The sequence below is a fragment of the Callorhinus ursinus genome, unplaced genomic scaffold (genome assembly GCF_003265705.2).
Source record: "Callorhinus ursinus isolate GAN/ISIS: 27379988/994484 unplaced genomic scaffold, GSC_fseal_2.0 scaffold104, whole genome shotgun sequence".
NCBI classification, from domain to species: Eukaryota; Metazoa; Chordata; class Mammalia; order Carnivora; family Otariidae; genus Callorhinus; species Callorhinus ursinus.
The window spans coordinates 1460694-1485594 of NW_027397166.1; the positions used below are offsets into that span (position 1 = coordinate 1460694).

General features: G+C 37.1%; 1 protein-coding gene and 1 long non-coding RNA gene across 2 annotated transcripts in view; one reads left to right on the forward strand and one right to left on the reverse strand.

Annotated features, from left to right (window-relative positions):
- LOC141371816 (uncharacterized) overlaps positions 1-24901 on the reverse strand; it is a 99534-nt gene that overhangs the window by 31045 nt on the left and 43588 nt on the right. The gene's annotated exons all lie outside the window — the stretch shown is intronic.
- Positions 5491-10795, forward strand: UBQLN2 (ubiquilin 2). Its single transcript, XM_025852052.2, has one exon. The coding sequence runs from the start codon at positions 5785-5787 to the stop codon at positions 7654-7656; it is 1872 nt and encodes a 623-aa protein (XP_025707837.1). The 5' UTR covers positions 5491-5784; the 3' UTR covers positions 7657-10795.

Genomic DNA, 24901 nt, shown 5'->3' on the forward strand with positions numbered 1-24901 from the left:
GAAAGAAGAATCATATGGTCCTCTCAATTGATGCAGAAATAGCATTTGACAAAAAACAGCATCCTTTCCTGATTAAAACTCTTCAGCATACAAGGATAGAGGGAACATTCCACAAGATCATAAAATCCACCTACAAAAAACCCACAGCAAATATCATACTCAATGGGGAAAAGATGAGAGCATTTCCCTTAAGATCAGGAACACGTCAAGGATGTCTACTTTTGCCACTATTGTTCAACATAATACTAGAAGTCCTAGCAACAGCAATCAGACAACAAAGAGAAATAAAAAGTATTCAAATTAGCAAAGAAGTCAAACGCTCTCTCTTTGCAGATGACGTGATATATTATGTGGAAAATCCAAAAGACTCCACCTCCAAATTACTAGAAGTCACACAGCAATTCAGTAATGTGGCAGGATACAAAATCAATGCAGAGAAATCAGTTGCTTTCTCATATGCTAACAATGCAACTGTAGAAAGAGAAATTAGAGATACAATTCCATTTATAATAGCACCAAAAACCATAAGAAAGCTTGGAATAAACCTAAGCAAAGAGGTAAAGGATCTATACTATAGGAACTACAGAACACTCGTGAAAGTAATTGAAGAAGACACAAAAAGATGGAAAAATATTCCATGCTCAGGGATTGGAAGAATAAATATTGTTAACATGTCTAAATTACCAAGAGCAATCTATACTTTCAATGCCATTCCAATAAAAATTCCAATGACAAGGGTGCCTGGCTGGGCTCAGTTGGTTAAGCGACTGCCTTCGGCTCAGGTCATGATCCTGGAGTCCTGGGATTGAGTCCCACATTGGGCTCCCTGCTTGGCAGGGTGTCTGCTTCTCCCTCTGACCCTCTTCCCTCTCATGCTCTCTATCCCTCATTCTCTCTCTCTCAAATAAATACATAAAATCTTTTAAAAAAATTCCAATGACATTTTTCAAAGTGCTGGAACAAATAATCCTAAAATTTGTATGGAATCAGAAAAGACCCTGAATTTCCAAGGAAATGTTGAAAAAGAAAAACAAAGCTGGGGTCATCATGTTGCACAATTTCAAGCTATATTACAAAGCCGTGATCACCAAGATAGCATGGAACTGGCACAAAAACAGACATATAGATCAAAGGAACAGAATAGAGAGCCCAGATATGGACCTCAACTCTATGGTCAAATAATCTTTGATTATTTGAATCAGTATTTTTGTATTCTTTGTGTAAATACCTAGTAGTGCAATTGCTGGGTCATGGGGTAACTCTATTTTTAACTTTTTGAGGAACCTCTGTACTGTTTTCCAGAGTGGCTCACCAGTTTGCATTCCTACCAACAGTGTAAGAAGGTTTCCCTTTCTCTGAATCCTTGCCAATACCTTGTTTCCTGTGTTGTTAACTCTTCAAAGAATTTCTTAGATTTACTTAACAAATTTTATTTTTCTGTCTGTTAATTCATCAATATTTGCTTTTACCATTTTGTAGCCAGTACTCTGCTTCCCTGTTTTCTTTTCTCTTGTCTTTTTTATTTGAATGGCTAACTCATTTATTTTCACTCTTTATTGTTTTGTACTTAAGGTGTTTGAGTGTATAAATTTGCCTCTGACTTCTTTCACATAGTACCTGGTTATTTAAATCATTAAACTGGAGCTTGATAAGAATGTACTCTTGAGCACCAGTTATTTTGGTAGGTTTGGAGTGAAGCCTACAAATCTGTATTTTTTTGATAAGATCCTCAGACAGCACATAGGGATATCCCATAATTATTGATGTATATGTTCTCATTATTGTTTTTCTAAATTCACTCTAATAAGAACTTTGATTTGCACTTTGTCCTGTAAGTGTTTAATTCTGTTTTAATTTTCAAATGGTTGAGTTTTTCATTCATGATTCCATCATCAATATCTAATTTTGATCTATTGAGATCAAAGAAGGTGCCATGATACATATATAGATAGATAGATAGATAGGTAGGTAGATAGATAGATAGATAGATAGATAGATAGATAGATAGATATTTAAGTAAGCCCTATGCTTAACATGGAGCTTGAACTCATAACCCCAAAATCAAAAGTTGCATGCTCTATTGACTGAATCAGCCAGGTGTTCCATGGTATTTTCTTAATTTTTCTTTATATTTTAAGAAAATTAGTCATCCCCCCAAAATAGAACAGTATTATAATAAATACTCATATCCCTACCACCAATAATTAACTGTACTATTTTGCCATATTTGCTTCCATTTTAATGGCAAAATACATATTTATAGATTTAATTCAATTTCCCTTTAATAACTATTCTGTGTTCTATTTAGTCTTCCTCATGAGTGTAAGTTTGGTAGGAATCATTCTAGCATATTTCCAATAGTTTCACATACATATGAATGCATCTGTAAACACCATAGAGTGTTGTACCAGTTAAGTTTTTTGAGATCTATACATATTAATATATGTAGATCTAGTTTGTTCCTCTTATCTTCTGTATTCTATTAGTCATACTCTATTTATTTAAGTTTTTATTTAAATTCCAGTTAGTTAACATACAGGTTAATATTACATTCAGGTGTATAATATAGTGATTCAGCATTTCCATACAACACTGAGCAAGCACACTCCTTAATCTCAATCACCTATTTCACCCATCCCCCCACCCACCTACCTCCCCTCCAGCAAGGATCAGCCTGTTCTCTACAGTTAAGAGTCTGTCTCCTGGTTTGCCTATCTCTCTTTTTCCCCCTTTTGCTCATTTGATTTGTCTCTCAAACTCCACCTATGAATGAAATCATATGGCACTTGTCCTTTACTGACTGACTTATTTTGCTTAGCATAATCTCTCTAGCTCCATTCACATCACTGCAAATGGCAAGATTTCATTCTTTTCACTTCTTCTTTATCCATTCAACTATCAATGTACACTTGGGCTATTTCCATAGTTTGGCTATTGTAGAGAGTGCTGCCATAAACATTGGGATGCATGTTTCCCTTTGAATTAGTATTTTTGTATTCTTTGGTTAAATACTCAGTAGTTAGATTGCTGGATCATAGGATAGTTCCATTTTTTTTTCCATTTTAACTTTTTGAGAAATCTTCATACCTTTTTCCACAGTGGCTGCACCAGTTTGCATTCCCACCAACAGTGCAAGAGGGTTTACCTTTTTTCACATGCTCACCAATACCTGTTGTTTATTGTATTGTTGATGTGAGCCATTCTGGCAGGTGTGGGGTGATATATCATTGTAGTTTTGATTTGTATTTCCCTGATGATCAGTAATGTTCAGCATTTTGGGGGGCACCTGGGTGGCTCAGTCTTTAAGAATCTGCCTTCAGCTCAGGTCATGATCCCAGGGTCCTGGGATCGAGCCCCACATTGGGCTCCCTGCTCCACAGGAAGCCTGCTTCTCCCCTTCCCTCTGCCTCCTGCTCCCCCTGCTTGTGCTCTCTCTGTCTAATAAATAAATAAAATCTTTTTTTAAAAAAGTTCAGAATTTTTTCATGTTTCCATTGGCAATCTGTATGTCTTCTTTGGAAAAATGTCTATTCTTCTGTCCATTTCTTAACTGGATTATCTGTTTCCTGGGTGTTTTAATTGGATTGTTCAAAATGGATTAAAGACATAAATGTGAGACCTGAAACCATAAAAATCCTAGAAGAGAACACAGGCAGTAACTTCATCGACATGTGCCATAGCAACTTCTTTCTAGATAGGTCTCCTGAGGCAAGGGAAACAAAAGTAAAAGTAAGCTATTGGAACGCCATCAAAATAAAAAACTTCTGCACAGCAAAGGAAACAATCAACAAAACTAAAAGGCAACCTATGGAATGGGAGAAGATATTTACAAATGATATATCTGATAAAGGATTAGTATCCAAAATATATAAAGAACTTATAAAACTCAACACCAAAAAAACCCCAAATAATCCAATTAATCATACTATATAAATCCATTCCCTAATTGATAGACATCATATAGATGTATACTTTTTCTTATCTTGAGATTTATTAAGGTATTTTCAGCCTAATGACTTTCAAGTGCTGTTAAATGTTGGCTGGATACTGGAGGGAAAAATGTATTTTATGTATGGTATAAATCAGACTTAGAAATTTATATAGTAATTTGAAATTATTTGTTCTATTAGTCCAGTGCTATGTCTATTTATTTCTCTTTCTTAATCTTAATTAAATTAGGTAAATATCTTAATATCTGCTGCCAAAATTGTGTTCTCATCAATTTCTTCCTTTAGTATCCCCCCAAAATACCTTCTGATTTTTAAAAACTTACAAATGCACTGCATTCTATAAAAGCTATCAGAAAATTTAGAATTTTATTTTTAAAATGAAAGGAATAGGTATTCATAATTTCAGCACTAAGTAATATCCACAATTAATATATCAGTTCATACTGTTCCAGATTTCTATTTGCACATACACTTACAGAGAATTTACCTATACAAACTGTTTAAAAATAGATTTAAAATAAAATATATATTTATTGTATCTTTTGGTATTGAACATACATCCTTGTATCATTTCTAACTATACAGAAATATACAAAGCTGAAAGTGAAAATACTGTGATTTCCCTATACCTACTATTTATTTCATGCACACCTTTAAAGATACTTTATGTCGGATGAATTACCCACTCTTTTTTTACACACAGTATATAGTATTTTATTGTATGATAATATATTTCACCAATGTTGTGTAAACACACTGATTATCTTTAAAAATAATTTTAAGATGCTGCAGTGCATATACATTTTATACATATGTATTTTTGCATCCTTATCTAATTATTTTCATAGGGGAGGTGTCTAAAGAAAACATTTCTAAATAAAGGTGGAAATATTTAGAATGATATATATTTTCAAATTGTCTTCCTAATATAATAATTTACACTTTGACTGACATGAGAGTGCATTTTCTTAGCTTTCTGATGATGATAAGGTTTATCATTATTTTTCATTTTTACAATATGATAAGGCAGAAGTACAATCTCATTATTTCAATAGAATTTCTTTGATTACTAGTGAGCTTAAGCATCCATTTTTATGCCCACTGGCCTTGGGCTTCTTTCGTAAAATGCATGCTCTGGCCCAGTCTGCTCCCCTTCCCCCACTGGGGCTGTTAATCTTTTCCTTTTTGCTTAGTCAGAGTTCTTTTTCATTTTTCATCTTTTACATGGGGTAAGTTTGATTCAGGCTTTCATCCTTTCTTGCCTAAGAGACTGCATATATATTTTTATATTTAATATAGTCTCCATTGGTCTTTTAATGTCCTTCTCAGAAGCTGGCTCTTTTTCTCTCTCCCTCCCTCCTTCCCTCTCTTTTCTCTTCTCTTTTCTCTTTGTTTCTTTCTCTCTTTATCTCTCTCTCTCTTTTTTTCCAGTACAGAAGTTTTTAATTTTGAACGAGTCGAATCTATCATTCTGGGCCTGGCGCCGCGTCAGCAGAGGGGGCGGGGAGGCGAGCGCGGAACTGGGGGAGGGGACGGGGCGGGGAGGAGCGGGCATAGCCGTTGCAGGAGTTGCTGGGAGTGCGCGCGGTGCCATCACTCGGCGGCGGAGGAGGCCCAGGGACGTGAACGCAGACACTTCTCCCGCGGCCTACAGAGCCTTCTCCCCACCGGAGGACCAGGAAACCGCAGTCTTCATCACAGAGGTACCGTGCTCTGCGCTCCCCGCCTGGCCCGGCCCAGCCTGCTGTGGCGGCGCCTCCTTCCTTCCTTCTTCCCTCGCTCTCTTTCTCGCCCGCCCGCGCCTTCCCTGTCTGCCTGCGTCACCGCGGCCGCCATGGCTGAGAACGGCGAGAGTAGCGGCCCCCCGCGCCCCTCCCGCGGCCCTGCTGCGGCCCAAGGCCCTGCCTCTGCCCCGGCCGAGCCCAAAATCATCAAAGTCACTGTGAAGACCCCCAAAGAGAAAGAGGAGTTCGCGGTGCCTGAGAATAGCTCAGTCCAGCAGTTTAAGGAAGCGATTTCGAAACGCTTCAAATCCCAAACCGATCAGCTAGTGTTGATTTTTGCCGGAAAAATCTTAAAAGATCAAGATACCTTGATCCAGCATGGCATCCATGATGGACTGACTGTTCATCTTGTAATTAAAAGCCAGAACCGACCTCAGGGCCAGTCCACACAGCCTAGTAATGCCGCGGGAACTAACACTACCTCCGCGTCGACTCCCAGGAGTAACTCCACGTCTATTTCCACAAATAGCAACCCATTTGGGCTGGGGAGCTTGGGAGGACTTGCAGGCCTTAGCAGCCTGGGCTTGAGCTCGACCAACTTCTCTGAGCTCCAGAACCAGATGCAGCAGCAGCTCCTGTCCAGCCCTGAGATGATGATCCAAATCATGGAAAATCCCTTTGTTCAGAGCATGCTTTCAAACCCCGATCTAATGAGGCAGCTCATTATGGCCAATCCACAGATGCAGCAGTTGATTCAGAGAAACCCAGAAATCAGTCACCTGCTCAACAACCCAGATATAATGAGGCAGACCCTCGAAATTGCCAGGAATCCAGCCATGATGCAAGAGATGATGAGAAATCAAGACCTGGCTCTCAGCAATCTTGAAAGCATCCCAGGTGGCTACAATGCTCTACGACGAATGTACACTGACATTCAAGAACCCATGCTGAATGCTGCACAAGAGCAGTTTGGGGGTAATCCATTTGCTTCAGTGGGGAGCAGTTCCACCTCCGGGGAAGGTACACAGCCTTCCCGCACAGAAAATCGAGATCCACTACCCAATCCATGGGCACCACCACCGGCTACCCAGAGTTCTGCAACCACCAGCACAACCACAAGCAGTGGCAGTGGGTCTGGCAGTAGCTCCAGCAGTGCTACCGGGAACACCGTGGCTGCAGCCAACTATGTCGCCAGCATCTTCAGTACCCCAGGAATGCAGAGCTTGCTGCAACAGATAACTGAAAACCCCCAACTGATTCAGAATATGCTATCTGCACCCTACATGAGAAGCATGATGCAGTCACTGAGCCAGAATCCAGATTTGGCTGCACAGATGATGCTGAATAGCCCAGTGTTTACTGCAAACCCTCAGTTGCAGGAGCAGATGCGTCCGCAGCTCCCAGCTTTCCTGCAGCAGATGCAGAATCCAGACACACTGTCAGCCATGTCAAACCCAAGAGCAATGCAGGCTTTAATGCAGATCCAGCAGGGGCTACAGACATTAGCCACTGAAGCTCCTGGCCTCATTCCAAGCTTCACTCCAGGTGTGGGGGTAGGGGTGCTGGGAACCGCTATAGGCCCTGTAGGCCCAGTCACACCCATAGGCCCCATAGGCCCCATAGTCCCGTTTACTCCCATAGGCCCCATTGGGCCCATAGGACCCACTGGCCCTGCGGGCCCTGGCTCCACTGGCTCTGGTGGCCCCCCTGGGCCCACTGTTTCTAGTTCTACACCCAGTGAAACCACTAGCCCAACATCAGAATCTGGACCCAACCAGCAGTTCATTCAGCAAATGGTGCAGGCTCTGGCTGGGGCAAGTCCTCCACAGCTGCCGAATCCAGAAGTCAGATTTCAGCAACAACTGGAACAGCTCAACGCAATGGGGTTCTTAAACCGTGAGGCAAACTTGCAGGCTCTAATAGCAACAGGAGGCGACATAAATGCTGCCATTGAGAGGCTGCTGGGCTCCCAGCCATCGTAATTACATTTCTGTACCTTGAAAAAATGTATCTTATTTTTGATAATGGCTCTTAAATCTTTAAACACACAAAAATCGTGCTTTACTTTCATTTTGATTCTTTTAAATCTGTCTAGTTATAAGTCTAATATGCATTTTAAGGTGGAGTCCATCCCTCTGTCCCTCCCTCCTGTATCTACCCATCCTTCCTCCCTCCCTTCTTCCCCTCCCCTCCCCTCCCTCCTTCCTTCCTACCTTTCCTTCCTTCCTTTCCTTCCTTCCTTGCTTCCTTCCTTCCTTCTCTGTTTTGAATGGTGGTAATCGTAATCAATGCTGTTTCACTCAAAGGTGTTGCATGCAAACACTTCTCTTTATTCTGCATTTATTGTGATTTTTGGAAACCGATATCAACCTTCACAGTTGGGTGACTAAGTTTTGTCCTACAGATGTCCAATTTATTTGCATTTTAAACATTAGCCTATGATAGTAATTTAATGTAGAATGAAAATATTAAAAACAGGCAAATTATTTGAAGCTCTAATTTGTGGTACAATATTGCTTATTGTGACTTTGGCATGTATTTTTGCTAGCAAAATGCTGTAAGATTTATACCATTATTTGCTCTTTTTGGCTATGTTTGTACACAGTACAGTAAGCACAATTGGAACTGTACATCTAGAATTATTACAACAGAATCTAAGCAGAATATGTGTAACCAAAATTAGAAAGAATGTAAGAAATCTTTCTGGAGCTAGGTATGTCTCACAGTTTTGTAGAATCTTACAGCATCTTTGATAAACTCAGTGAAAATGTTGGCTAGGCAAGTTCAGTTAAAATATAGTAGAAATGTTTATCCTGGTATTTCTAAGTATACATTTAATTGTACAGAAAACTTACAGTGTGACATTGTGTCAACATTTTCAAATTAACTGTATATGACCTTAATTTTTGTGCAGCCCGAAGGATCTGTGTAGTAATGCCAGGAAAGTGCTTTTTACCTAAGACTTCCTTCTCAGCTTTTCCCATAAAGAGACCCTAATAAGCATTTTGATCTGTAATTGGAAATGTAACTTTCACTGAAAAGTGTCATGTGATGTTTGCATTACTTTTACTTGCTATGTATAAAGGAAACTGTATCTTTTGACTCAGTTATTTCTCTTGTGCACAGGGAAAAATGCATTAAAAATGACTAAAAAAATAAAAAAAAATTAAAAATGGATACAGCTTTTCTTTTTTGCCTTCTGGCTCTAGGATCATGTTTTTAGCAGGATTGCCCCACCCCAAGATTATATAAATCTTATCCTGTATTTCTCTAATTTTTATGGTTTTGTTAAAAGAATTCCTTTGCCCTATCTGGAACTTTTCTGATGTATCGGTTTAGGTATTCAAACTTTTTTTTTACCCCCAAAGGGTTAGTCAGTTGTTAGCCAATATTTGTCTCATTGCCCACCCCCCCTTTGATATGTCATATATATACTTATGTATGTATATATTTACATATATATGTATGTACATATATAAGTGTGTGTATACAGACACAAACACTTCTGTGTTTAAATGCTCTTTAGTACCATTGAATATTGTAGTCCCAGTCCACCAGCCTATAGTTACTAAGTTAGGAATATGACTTCATACCTGTTTGGGTAAGTCTCCTACTCATCTTTTTTATTTTTATTTTTCACAGTTTTCTGATGATTCCGACATATACCAGAATAACTTTACAGTTAATAGCCCCCCAAAATAAAATTTGATTGGTATTGTCTTAAATTGATGGTAAGAACTATATAATTGAAATGTTTTCCAGAAATGTGATATGTTGCCTCATTTTTAAAAAGTGTTTTATGTCCTTCAAGAAAGTTTTATGTATTTAAGCCCTATATAATTTATGATAAATATATTCCTGGGACAGACATATAGGAAACAATACTGTGATTGAGAGTTCTTATTCAATGTGTTACCTATATGGTCATTTTTGCTGTATAGGGGAAGAATATATTTTCATAAATTAAGTTTAAATTAGTTTACTGGTTTATTAATTTTGGAGCTATTCAGTTGATCCTTTGATAATGTTATTCCTGGTAAGCAATCATATCAATTAGAACTTATAATAATATGTTCTCCCTTTCAAAATTTATAAAATAGTTTGCATGGTTTAATAAACACTTTTAGAACAGTGCTAAATGAAAGTGGCAGTGGCATTCTCCATTTCTCATTTTAACCATAGTTAAACATTTAACTATGATTGCAGCAATTCTAAATTGCATTTTTTAAAAAAAGCATTCTTGTAGGAATGGTCAAATAAGTTTGCAAAATGCTGTATAATATAGCCCCTCTTAGAGAGTCATTCTGCAGTAAATATTGACTAGTATTATTTTTTTTAAAGGCGTATGTTCTTCAATTTAAAAGAGTAAACCTATTTAACTTTGTCTGATTCAACATTTCCAAAGAAATACCTTTTTTCTTTTAAACACACCTAATAATATTTGGCCTATCAGTGTTCCTCAGAACACCAAATTAGGAAATGGTGATTTATTATTTCAATGCTATATGATGTTGGGTGTTCAGAGATAATTATAAAGACAAAGTCTGCCATAATAAATAATTTTAATGACATGGATGATTTTATAGGGAAATAAATACCAGAACAAGACACTGGCATAGAAAATAGCAATAAATCAATAGCCATAGGAAAAAGATGTTGTCTGAGGCCTGGCTCAGACAGTTTGGCAGGTAAATTTCTTTTAAACAGTTGAGGAACGGAATTCTTTAATTACCCTTGCAAAATGTTTATCTATTTTTTACATTTGATCTTAACCAAAAAGCCAAGAAACGATATATCTATTTTTTAATACATTTTGTTTTCTCCCTGAAAAGATCCAGGTCTTTAAACTTTTCTTCTTTCTAGTTCAATAATTTTTGTTTATAACAATATTTACTCTTTTTTAATTTTAATTGTTCTTTATCTCTTACATGTCATAATAACTATTTTACAAGTTCTTTATATGGGTTCTGTTTTTGTTTTGGGTTTTCTTCATCTGTTAATTTACAGTTTTAAGTATATATATACTTATATATAAGTATCTACTTATTCAGTATTGAATCAAGAAAGGTATATCCTGGCGTGTTGTCTTTTTCCCTCCAATAAAAGTGGGGCAGTTCTTATATGATTTTACTGTTTACTTGGTTGTTGCTCCTTCCCTAAGTTTATACCAGACGGCTGGATGGTATAAGTGTACATTGCTGGCTCTGTGATCCAGAAGGTTGAGGTAATGGGGTGGGAAGTAGGGCCAGGGGCAATTCTAGCAGAAGTTCACCTCAAGACCACTTTCTACATTTGCTCCTTTGTCCTCTACTTCAGATACATTGTATCATATATACTCTTACTACTTGTGTGGGGGCAGGGGAGTGGATGCACAGCATTGAAATAAGCTTTGCTGATTCATTAAAGAGGACTCTTGCATCAGGTCCAGCCCACTATGTTTATTGAGAAACCATTATCAGAGATTGACCTTGCCCTTTGAGGGGCTATCCTGCTCCAAATCTACAGTGTCAAAATAGCAACAAATGGAGTAATTCCTGTCAGGCCCTAGCCTAGGGTTTGGGGTTAGGGTATCAGGAGAGCCATTTGGCCTGTGTCTCATGCTCACAAAGGGACTTAAATTTAGAATTTTTACATTATCCTCAAATGAAGTGATTACTCCAGCCACAGAGCCAGACTGACAATGATGGAAAATGTTCATCATACAACTTAATTTACTAAATGTAAAAATTTTAAACTATGCAGGAATTTTGATATTCCTAATTTGGTATTTTATTTTAAACAGATATTAGGAGACTTAAATAAAGGGAAAGTTACTCAGACTTCCCTCAATTTACTAGAGGCTTTCATCCCAGTCTTTTTCACTGCCTGCCCTTGCCCCTGCCTCCAAGTTGTTGCTCTTTTAAACTACATGGTATTAGTGGGTTTCTGTCAGGATTTTCTTGATTTGTTAGCGTATAGTAGAACTTCTATAGGTTGGTGATATTCTTTAATTTTTCCCCATCAGCATCATGTCTTAGAGAAATTCCTTGAGAGTTCTGCTGCCTGCATTATACAGGTTTTGCTCTGTGTTTGTTTCTCTGGAGTAATTTTTGTTGATTTGTGGGAGGAAGGGCAAGAATTTGGGACCTATTCTAATGCTACCATCTTCCCAGAAGTCTGTTCGGAGACTTAGGGGAAAAGCAATTATCTAAAAATAGAAAAGTACGATTTGGCAGACATTAGATAAGCAGCTTCATCAAGATGGTGTACACTCTTACCTAGGCTTTAGATGCTTTGGTGATAGATAAAAACCTTGGCAAAAGCTACTCTAAACCAACAAACTCAAAAGTGGGTAAGCTACCCTCAAAGAGTTGCTTGTCCCAACATACATGGGCAACATTCATCAAATGGATATGTATTAAGGCACATAGCTCTAGCTGTATTGAGGTATCTGAGCACAGATTTGGGCTTCCTACGAGTAATTTTCAAAATCCAACTTCATAACTGTGTAGATTAGCACATGTAAGATAATTTCAGAAAAGATTCTATAATTCATTATTAAAAGAATAGTTGATGAATGTGAAAAAAAAAAGATTAATTGGCCTTGGTATGCATTTCACAAGATTGTCTTACCAGGCTAAATTTCTCAGACTGGGATAGCAATAATAGCTAATGTATTCATGGTAATGTTCAATTTTCATAACCCTATAAGGTAGTACTATTATTTAATCTTCCCCAGTTTATAGATAAGGAAAAAAGCTAAAAGTTTAAGTAATTTTACAGGGTCATAGTACTATTAAATGACAGTAAAAATTTGAACCTACTTCTGAGATTGCAGAGTGTGTACTTAACCAGTTCACTATTCTGCTTTCTCCTGAGACTATTAAACTATACTGGTCTATTTATCATAGAGATATTATAATAAATTAAATACTAGCTGGCCTCCTGGGTGTTGTTGAGGAGACACATTAGCTGTTTTTAAATGAATACATCTCTGCTGCTATTCACTCTGGAGCAGGTTACATAAAAATGCATGTGTGAGAATCAACTCTGACACAGTAATTAGAATTTGGAGTTTTGCCTTCCTGACTTTTGAATTGTGGCTAATATTTGAAACTGTCCTTTAATAATCCTTCTGTCCACAGTGGCCTAATACATATGGTATGTCTCCAAATTGGCAATCATATGGGCCACTTGTGCTTCAGCTGCTCTGGAGGATGCCTGTCTTTTATTGAGCTGCCTCCTGAGACCTCAGAAGGCAATAAACATTGTGTACCTCACCACTGCATTTGACAGTTTCTCAAAATGTCCTTGAGAATAAAATGAAGTAACATGAGCTAGATGATAAAGACAGGACAAGTAGATGGATCGGTAATTTGAATTGACTATGTTCAACAATGTGTCAATGTAGACAAGAAGTTTCCAATTTCAGTTCTCTTGACAGTTCCATTGACATTAATTTTCAATGACTATCATGAAAGCATAAAATAGCTTGCTCATACCACTGCAAATAGTATAGAATTAGAAAGCAGAATAAATGCACTGGATGTTGTTAGCAAGATCCCCAAACTCCCTAGTATGCTGAAGAAAAAAGAGCCAAATTTAGCAGAGTTAAATTGAATAGGATCAAATGTGAAGTCTTGTATCAAAAATTCAATTACCAAAGGTAAATGATTATGTGGCTTAAAAATAGCATATGTGCCAAAGACTCAGTGGTTTTAATTTACCATGAGTTCAACATGCACCAACTATGTGAGGTGCTAGTGAACACACACATATATAATGAAATCTTATGTTCCATTAATAGAGGCATGGTGTCCAGAACAAAGAACTCCTTTGTAATGTTTTATTCTGTATTTGATAGCTTATTTTGGGAGATTTGGGTCATTTCAGAGTGCCACAATTAAGATGGACAATCTGGAAAGTGATCAAGATGGTGACTCATTTATAGACATACAACAGTTATTGAACGGGTCAAGAATGTTTTAGTCTAAGGACCGGGGTTTGTGGATACTTTCTTCAAATAATTGAAAACCTTGTCAGAAGAAGGGTAACATTTACTTGTGTAGCTCCAAAGGGCAGATCAATTCAAATGTTAAAAGAAGTCAGAATTTTGTCTTACTGTTAGGAACTTTCTACCCATTCATTGAAAATACCCTCTTCTCTGGAGCTGTTTAACTGAAGCCCATTTAACAGAAATCTTCAAGAACGCTTTTATGCATCTGGTAGAACTTTGAATAAGAAGACCTCCAATATTCCTGCCAAAGTTGTGTTCTCTCAGTGGATTTTAAAGCTTCTAACTAAAGTTGCAGGGTCTGGGACCAAAATTGTTCCAGAATGATGTTATGTTACAGACTATGCTGCATTTCTTAGTTTAGTAAGCAGTAACTCCGATGTAAAACACACACCTCTGTTTATATAAAATCTGAGTAAATCTAATATTCACTTTATTTCTGGATGCTACACATGGGGAAGGACTCAAACTGCAAGATCTTAAACTCAATGTCACAAAGTGCTGACAGCCTGGAAAGAGGAAATAAGGGATGCCTGAGTTCAAAGGACACTGGTTTGAGGGTGAACATCACAGGAGTACTCAGACCTGATTCTCTTGATAGTATTTTGCTACCCTCTGACATTTAAAGTGGTGGAAGGAAGCTGAAAGTAATAGTGGAATATAAGAGGTGATGGCAGAAAACATACATATTCTTTATTCCATATGTAATTCTCTAGTTAGAGTGATCCTTTTGGAGCAGGAAAAAAGAAGTTTGTACTGTGCTTTCCATGATACCTTGGGTTTCATTATGTCAAAAAATTTAACTTAGAATTTTTTTTGTTAAAGTAAGCTCTAGGCCCAACATTGGGGCTTGAATTCATGAACTCACAACCCTGAGATCAAGAGTCGCATCTATACTGAGTCAGCCAGGCGCCTGTTAACATAGGATTTTGATTCATTATGTTTTATATTCCTTATAAGTTGCCCATGGATTCCAAAGTGTCTGGAAAAGAGCATCATGGTACTGGGGACAGGATGAAACACATCAATTTATTTATTTCAGGAATGTGAATTGAATCCTAAATATGTATATAAGTGTGTATGTGTGTGTCTGTGTAACTTTGCTTTTGCCAGATAAATCAAGATCCCCTTCACACACTCTTATACTGACGAACTGCCCTCACACATTCCTCACATAGATGTTTGCCTTTTCCATGGGTCTTGACCTGGGTTAACCACATATCATGTGACAGATGCCATGGGAAAATTTTCTTAGCCTTCTTGCTTTAGTTACACCCCTGCTTCCATTTCTGGATGTATTCCTATGTCCGGATGGCTTGGGCCACTTTGACTTATTTTTAAATAAACTTTTTATTTTAAACTAATTTTAAAGAAAAATTGCAAAGACAGTAAAGAGTTCCCATATATGTCATACCATGTTTTCCCCATTTTTCATATCTTACATTGGTGTGGTATATGTTATAATTAATGAAACAGTATTGACAAATTATTAAGTCCATACTTTATTAAGATTTCCTTAGTTTTTACCTAACGTTCTTCTGTTGAAGTATCTCATCCAGGATATCACATTACATAGTAATCTTGTTGCCTTAGATTCCTTTTGGCTGTGTTAGTTTCTCAGACTTTACTTGTTTCTGATAATCTTTATAGATTTGAGGAGTACTGGTCAAGTATTTTGTGGAATGTCCCTCAATTGGGATTTATCTCATATTTTCTCATGATTAAACTGGAGATATGGATTTGGGGGAGGAAGATTGCAGAGATTAAGTAGTATTTTCATCACATAGTATCAAGCATACATATTATTGACAGGACTAATTACTGTTGATCTTCACCTTGTTCACCTAGCTTGAGGTAGTGTCTATCAGTTTTATCTGTTGTAAAGTTACTCTTTTTCCCTCCTTTCAATACTGTACACTTTGGATGGAGTTACCGTGTGCAGTCAACACTTATGAGTAGTTATGCTTTACCTCCTTGAGGGTAAAGTATCTACTTAATTTATTAGGGATTTTTCTGCATGAGAGATTTGTCTCTCCCCCATTTGTTCATTTACTAATATATTTATATCAGTATAAACTCATGGATATTTATTGTATACTTTGGATCATAATTCAGTACTATATTTAATTTGTTGCTCCAGTTGTTTCAGTTTTGACCATTGGGTGTTTTCAGGTTGACTCCGAAGGACTTTTTTAAAAAGTTTTGCACTGGGTGTTATATTCAACTAATGAATCATTGAACATTTTATCAAAAACTAATGATGTACTATACTTTGGCTAATTGAATTTAAATAAAATAAAAATAAATTAAAAATAAAAGGTTTTTATTCAATTCCAGTTAGTTAACATGTTATGTTAGTTTCAGGTGTACAATAGAGTAATTCAGCAGTTCCATGTATCACCCACTGCTCATGACAAGTGAACTCCTCAATTTCCATCACCCATTTAACCCATTCCCCAACCCACCTCCCTTTTGGTAACCATCATTTTGTTCTCTATAGTTCAGAATCTATTTCTTGGTTTACCTCTCTCTCTTTTTCCCCCTTTGCTCCTTTGTTTTGTTCCTTTTTTTAAAGATTTTATATATTTATTTGAGAAAGAAGGAGCACAAGTGGAGGGAGGGAAGGGCAAAGGGAGAGGGAGAAGCAGACTCCCCGCTGAGCAGGGAGCTGACTAGGGGCTTGTTTCTAGGACCCTGGTATCATGACCTGAGACAAAGGCAGACACTTAACTGACTGAGCCACCCAGGCACCCCTCATTTGTTTTGTTTCTTAAATTCCACATATAAGTGAAATCATATGGCATTTGTCTTTCTCTAACAGACTTATTTACTTAGCATAATACTCTTTAACTCTGTCCATGTCCTAGCAAATGGCAAGATTTGATTCTTTTTTATGACAATAATATTGCATTTGTGTGTGTGTGTGTGTATATATATACATCTTTATCCACTCATCAGTCAGTGGACACTTGGGCTGTTTCCATAATTTGGCTATTGTAGATAATGCTGCTATAAATATCAGGGTGGATGTATCCTTTTGAATTAATGTTTTTCTGTTCTTTGGGTAAATACACACTAGTGCAATTGCTGGACTTTAAAGTAGTTCTATTTTTAACTTTTTGAGGAACCTTGAAACTGTTTCCACAGTGGCTGTACTACTTTGCATTCCTAGCAACAGTGCAGGAGTGTTCCTTTTTCTCCACATGCTCACCAACCTGTGGTTTCTTGTGTTGTTGATTTTAGCCATTCTGACAGGTGCAAGTTTACATCTCATTGTAGTTTTGATTTGCATTTCCCTGATGATAACTGATGATGAGCATCTTTTCATGAGTCTATTGGCCATCTGTATGTCTTTGGAGAAATACTTGTTCTTGTTTTCTGCCGATTTTTAGTTGGCTTATTAGTTTTTAAGGTATTGAGTTTTGTAAGTTCTTTATATATTTTTGGATAGTAACCCTTTATTGGATACATCATTTGCAAATATCTTCTCTCATTTTGTAGGTTGCCTTTTAGTATTGTTGAACTATGCAGAAGCTTTTACTTCAAGTCCCAATAGTTTATTTTTGCTTTTGTGTATAAAAAAGTTGCTATGGCTAATGTCAAAGAAGTTACTGCCTGTGTTCTTGTCTAGGATTTGTATGTTTTCAGGTCTTATCTTTAGGTCTCCATTCCATTTTGAATTATTTTGTTTATGGTGTAAGACAGTGGTCCAGATTCATTCTTTTGCATGTAGCTGACCAATTTTCCCAACACCATTTGTTGAAAAGACAGCATTTTTTCCATTGAATATTTTTTCCAGCTTTGTCAAAGATTAATTGACCATATAGTTGTGGGTTCATTTCTGGATTTTCTATTCTGTTCCACTGACCTATGTGTCTATTTCTGTGCCAGTACCATACTCTTTTGATTACTACAGCTTTGTGATATAACTTGAAGTCTGGGATGGTGATGCCTCCAGCTTTGCTTTTCTTTTTCAAGATTGCTTTGACTATTTGTTGACTCTCAGAAACTTTTGACAATTTCCTTACTTTGTGGCACAAAATGCTTCCAGTCCATTGTATATTTCTTGGCTCTCTTTTCCTGGGGACCATGGTTCCACTAACTGGAGAATGGTATTAGAAACCAAGACCTGGGTCCTAGATATGCTTTTTACCCCGGGACTATATTGCTTCTAGGCCCTCTCAGCTGACAGAGCAAGGAAATATGTGTGCATACTAATCTATGTATCTATATATCTATAAGTGTTTCTTATATACATATAATCATCTGTATCTAAATTATGCTAAACATGAGGTCTTCTTGATGTCTCCAATTCTAATCCATTACAAAAAGGACCATTAATAATCCATATGTTTTGATAATTCAAGCCTCCTCTCCTTACTTATCTGTAATATCCCAATATAAGAGTGAAAAACTTGGCTCCCATTACCTGCCATCCATTCACTCGTTCAATTCCAGCATACATGTACAGGAGTATCTGAATTGTTAACCCCTACTGCTGTGGGAAACAACATTATCAACTGAAGTACAGTGCTTATATATGGTTTATTTTGTTTTTAGTCTTAGAGACTCTCTCATTTCCAAAGTTATTTAAGTCAGCACCATCCTCCCCATCCCTTCAGTGAAGTTGTTACATACATTTATAATGTAGTTATATTGTTTTGTTATATTCTACATTCCATCCTGGCATCCCCTAACCTCCTAAATAATTTTTTAAAGTTGCTTACATTAAGATGTACCATTACAATAAAATTTAGAATAGTTTTATAATCCTAAAATATCTTCTGAGCTTTACCTATTCAAACCTCTGAACCCTGGTAACCACTGACCATTTTATCATCACTGTAGTTATATAATTGGAATCATACAGTATATAGCCTTTTCAGAGTGGCTTCTTTCATGTAGCAATTTGCATTTAAGATTTGTTGATGTCATTTTCTGGCTTTTGATACCTCATTTCTTTTAATCACTGAAGAACATTTCATTGTATTAGTATACCACAGTTTATCCATTTACTTAATGAAAGACATACCTGGTTGCTTCCAGTTGGCAATTATGAATAAATTTGCTATAAATATTCATGTGTACATATTCTCTTTGATTTGGTCTCCCATTTTCCAAATTCATGTTTACCGTTTAGCCTTAAAAAATAATTATTATAAAAGGAACATATAAAATAAATTTTAAAATGAAAAATATAATGAAGAAAATAAGAAAAATCCTTCATAGCCATAGATAACCAATATAATTTTATTGTTTTACCCAGGTTTATATGTTTTTAATATATGCAATATTTAAATTTGATATGCTATACAGTTTGTTTAATCTTTTTTTTTAAAGATTATTTATTTATTCATTTATTTGACAGAGAGAGAGCACAAGCAGGGGAATTGGCAGGGAGAGGGAGAAGCAGGCTCCCCACAGAGTAGGGGGAGCCCAATGTGGGACTCGATCCCAGGACCCTGGTATCATGACCTGAGACAAAGGCAGTCACTGAGCCAGCCAGGCACCCTGGTTAATCTTTTAAATTTAACTTTTAGTCAGTAACATTTTTGTTTTATTCCCAGATTTTCAATTTAACATTTTAAAAGTGGCATATATCTCTTGTTTTTTTAATCTACTAGTACATTCTATTTGTTTGTTTATTTATTTATATGTAAGTTCAATTAGCCAACATATACTACATCATTGGTTTTGGTGTAGTGTTCAATGATTCATTAGTTGTGTATAATACCTGGTGCTCATCACATAACGTGCCCTCCTTAATGTCCATCACCCAGATACACCATCCTCCCACCCACCTCCCTTTCAACAACCCTCAGTTTGTTTCCCAGAGTCAAGAGTCTCAAGGTTTGTCTCTCTCTCTGATTTCTTCCCAGTTTTCCCTCCCTTCCCCTATGATTCTCTACACTACTTCTTATATTCCACATATGAGTGAAACTATATCATAATTGCCTTTCTCGGTATTTCATTTAGCTTAATCCCCTACAGTTCCACCCATGTCGATGTAAATAGTAGGTATTCATCCTTTCTGATGGTTGAGTAATATTCCATTTTATATATGAACCACAACTTCTTTATCCATTCAACTGCTAAATGACGACATCATAGCTCCTTCCTCAGTTTGGCTATTGTGGACATTGCTTCTATGAACATTGGGGTGCTTGTGCCCATTCTTTTCACTGTATCTGTATCTTTGAGGTAAATACCCAGTAGTGCAATTGCTGGCACATAGGGTAGCTCTATTTTTAACTTCTTGAGGAACCTCCATACTGTTTTCCAGAATGGCTGTATTAGCTTCCATTTCCAACAGTGTAAGAGGGTTCCCCTTTCTCCACATCCTCACCAACATTTGTTCTTCCCTGTCTTGTTAATTTCAGTCACTTTAACTGGTGTAAGGTGGTATCTCATTGTGGTTTTGATTTGAATCTCCCTGATGATAAGTGATGTGGAGCACTTTTTCTTGTGTCTGTTGATCATCTGTATGTCTTCTTTGGAGAAGTGTCTGTTCACATCTTCTGCCCATTTCTTGACTAGATTATTTGGGTTTTTTGTCTGTTGAGTTTCATAAATTCTTTATAAATCTTGGATACTAGCCCTTTATCTGGTATGTCATTTCCAAAATATTCTGCCATTCTGTAGGATGCCTTTTAGTTTGGTTAAGTGTTTCCCTTGCCATGCAAAAACTTTGTATCTCGATAAAGTTCCAAAAGTTCATTTTTGTTTTTGTTTCCCTTGCCTTTAGAGATGTGTCTTGCAAGAAGTTGCTGCAACCTAGGTCAAAGAGGTTGCTGCCTATGTTCTCCTCTAGGATATTGATGGATTCCCGTCTCACATTGAGGCCTTTCATGCATTTTGAGTTTATCTTTGTGAAAGGTATAAGAGAATGGCCCAGTCTCGTTCTTCTGCATGTGGTGGCTGTCCAATTTTCCCAGCACCATTTATTGAAGAGACTGTCGTTTTTCCATTGGATATTCTTTCTTGCTTTGTTGAAGGTTAGATGACCATAGTGTTGAGGCTCCATTTCTGGAGGCTCTATTCTGTTCCATTGGTCTGTGCGTTTGTTTTTGTGCCAGTACCATACTGTCTTGATGTTTATAGCTTTGTAATAGCTTGAAGTCCGGCATTGTGATGCTCCCAGCTTTCGTTTTCTTTTTCACCATTCCCCTGGTGATTCAGGATCTTTTCTGGTTCCATACAATTTTAGGATTGTTTGTTCCAGCTCTGTGAAAAATGTCAATGGTATTTTGATAGAGATTGCAATGAAGTGTAGATTCAAATACTCTGGGCAGCATAGACATTTTAACAATTTTTATTCTTCCAATCCATGAGCATGGGATATTTTTCCCATCTCTTTGTGTCTTCCTCAATTTCTTTCATAAGTGTTCTGTAGATTCTAGAGTACAGATCCTTTACTTCTTTGGTTAGGTTTGTTCCTAGGTATCTTATGGGTTTTGGTGCAATTTTAAATGGGATTGATTCCTTAATTTTTCTTACTTCAGTCACATTGTTAGTGTATAGAAATGCCACTGATTTCTATGCATTGATTTTGTATCCTGCCACGTTGCTGAATTGCTGTATGAGTTCTAGTAATTTGGGGGTGGAGTCTCTTGGGTTTTCCACATAAAGTATCATGGCATCTGAGAAAAGATAGAGTTAGACTTCTTCTTTGTCAGTTTGAATGCCTTTCATTTCTTTTTGTTGCCTGACTGCTAAGGCTAGGACTTCTAGTACTATTTTGAACAATAGTGATGAGAATAGACATCCCTGTCGTGTTTCTGACCTTGAGGGAAAAGCTCTCAGCTTTTCCCCATTGAGAATGATATTTGCTGTGGGCTTATTGGAGATGGCTTTTATGATATTGATGTATGATCCCTCTATCCCTAGACTTTGAAGATTTTTAATTAGAAAAGGATGCTGTATTTTGTCAAATGCTTTTTCTGCATCAGTTGAGAGGATCATATGGTTTTTGTCCTTTCTTTTATTAATGTGATGTATCACATTGATTGATTTCTGAATATTGAACCATTCTTGCATCCCAGGAATAAATCCCACCTAGTTGTGGTGAATAATCCTTTAATGTACTGTTGGATCCTATTGGCTAGTTTCTTGGTGAGAATTTTGGCATCCATGTTCATCAGGGATATTGGTCTGTAAATCTCCTTTTTGGTGGGATCTTTGTCTGGTTTTGGGTAGGGTAATGGCCAGGGTAATGCTGGCCTCATAGAACAAGTTGGAAGTTTTCCTTCCATTTCTATTTTTTGAAACAGCTTCAGTGGAATAGGTATTAATTCTTTAAATGTTTGGGAGAATTCCCCTGGGAAACCTTCTGGCCCTACACTCTAGTTTTTTGGGAGGTGTTTAATTACTGCTTCAATTTCCTTGCTGGTCATCAGTCTGTTCAGATTGTCTACTTCCTGTTTCAGTCTTGGTAATTTATAGGTTTCCAGGAATGCATCCATTTCTTCCAGATTGCCTAATTTGTTGGCATATAGTATCTCATAATATGTTCTAACAATTGTCTGTATTTCCTTGATATTGGTCATGATCTGTCCCCTTTCATTCATGATTTTATAAATTTGGGTCGTTTCTCTGTTCATATGATAATTCTGGCCAGAGGTGTTCAGATTTTATTAATTTCTTTCAAAACCTCGAGTTTCATTGATCAGTTGTACTGTTTTTCTCATTTATATTTCATTGATTTCTGCTCTGATCTTTATTATTTCTCTTCTCTTCCTTGGTTTAGGCTTTATTTGCTGTTCTATCTCCAGGTCCTTTAAGTGTAGGGTTACCTTTTGTGTTTGGGATTTTTCTAATTTTTTGAGAGAGACTTGGATTGCTATGTACTTCCCTCGTAAGAACGCCTTTGCTGTATCCCATAGGTTTTGAAACCAATGTGTATTCATTCTTTAGCAGGATGCTCTTTAACCTCCAAGTGTTTGAGTTTCTTCCAATTTTCTTCTTGTGATTGAGTTCCAGTTTCAAAGCATTGTGGTCTGAAAATATACAGGGAATAATGTCAGTCTGTTGGTATCGGTTGAGTCCTGATTTTTGACTTAGTATGTGATCTATTCTGGGGAAATTTCCATATGCACTCCAGAAGAATGAGTATTCTGTTGATTTAGGATGGAATGTTCTGTATATACCTGCAAAGTCTGTCTGGTCCAGTGTGTCTTTCAAAGGCCTCGTTTCTTTGTTGATCTTCTGCTTAGATGATCTGTCCATTGCTTGAGTGGGGTGTTGAAGGACCGTACTATTAATGTATTATTATCAATGTGTTTCTTTACTCGGTTATTAATTGGTTTATATAATTGGCTGCTCCCACATTGGGGACATATATATTTACAATTGTTAGATCTTTTTGTTGGATAAACCCTTTAAATATGATATAGTGTCCCTCTACCTCTCTTACTACAGTCTTTGGTTTAAAATCTAATTTGTGTGATATGAGGATTGCTACCCCAGCTTTTTTTGAGGTCCATTAGCATGGTAAATTGTTCTCCAACTATTCACTTCAGTCTGGAGGTGTCTTTCGGTCTAAAATGCGTTTCTTGTAGACAGCGTATGGATGGTCTTGCTTTTTTATCCAATCTGATACCCCGTGTCTTTTGGTTGGAGCATTTAGCCCAATTACATTCAGAGTAACTATTGAAAGATATGAATTTAGTGCCATTGTATTGCCTGTAAAGACCCTGTTTCTGTAGATTGTCTCTGTTACTTTCTGGTCTATGTTACCCTTGGGCTCTCTCTTCACTTACAGAATCCCCATTAACATTTCTTCCGTGACTGGCTTGGTACTCACATATTCTTTCAGTTTCTGTCTGTCCTGAAAGCTCTTTATCTCTCCTTCTGTTTTGAATGACAGCCTTGCTGGATAAAGTATTCTTGGCTGCATGTACTTCTCATTTAGTATCCTGAATATAACTTACCAGCCCTTTCTGGCTTGCCAGGTTTTTGTGGATAGGTCTGATGTTATTCCGATGTTCCTTCTTCCATATTTAGGGAACCTTCTCTCCCTAGCTGCTCTCAGGATAACTTCTTTTGGTCTAAGATTTGCAAGCTTCACTATTATATGTTGGGGTGTTGATCATTTTTATTGACTTTGGGAGGGGTCCTCTCTACCTCTTAGACAGGGATGTTTGCTTCCTTCCCCAGATTAGGGAAGTTCTCAGCCATGATTTGTTCGAATATACTTTCTTGTCCTCTCTCTCTATCCACCCCCTCCGGGATCCCAATACTACTGACATTGGTTTGTTTCAAGGCATCATTAAATTCTCGAAGCCTTTCTTTTTGGGCTATTAGTTGTCTTTCTCCCTTTTTCTCAGCTTCCTTCCTTTTCATCAGCCTGTCCTCTAGATCACTTTTTCTCTCTTATGCCTTATTCACCCTAGCTGTTAGAACATCCATTTAGACTGCATCTCATTCATAGCATTTTTAAGTTCGGCCTGATTAGATCTCATTTCTGCCCTTAGAAATTGTGTATTGTCATGTATGCTGTTTTCAAGCCTAGCTATTTACTTTATAATTGTTATTTTGAATTCCATCTCTGACTTCTTACTTATATCCATGTTGATTAGCTCTGTAGCAGAGAACATTGCCTCTGGTTCTTTCCTTTGTTGTGAATTCCTCTTTGTAGTCATTCTTCCCAAGGAAGGATGGGTGAGCGAATGAACAGAGTCCAAAATATCAACCATGACCCAAGCAAAATGCACCCAAGAAAAAATCCAAAGTGGTTGGGAAGCCACTACAGAAAAGCAATCAAAGCCAAAATGAAACAAAATAATAAAAAAGGGATGGGAAGAGAGACTATAATCTCACAGGGTGGACAAAACAGGGTGATCCACTTGTTTCTGATTGAATTTTGGATGAAGAAACTACATCCCACTAATTTATTTATTATATATATAAATAAAATTTAATCGAGTGAAGAAAGGATGAAAATGAAACATATATTCATAAAATGTAGATGTGAAAAAACTGAAAGTTGAAAAGCAACTCTAAAAACATAGTTTGGTAAAGTAAGAATCTAGTTGAAATGGGAAAAAGGTAAAAAATTAATAATAAATGGAAAATTTTAGACTGAAGGATAAATGGGTGCTGAGGAAACACCTGGGGCCAATATACTATTTTTCCCCTGGCCCCGAAGTTTTAAAATCTTGTGAGATTCATAAGCTTGTCATTCACTTGTTCTTCCAGTCAGTCTTCTGGGGGAGAGGCCTGCCATGCTACTTCTC

What these genes read in the sequence shown, in the direction of transcription:
- UBQLN2 (XM_025852052.2), top strand. Translation starts at nt 5,785, where the DNA reads ATGGCTGAGAACGGCGAGAGTAGCGGCCCCCCGCGCCCCTCCCGCGGC.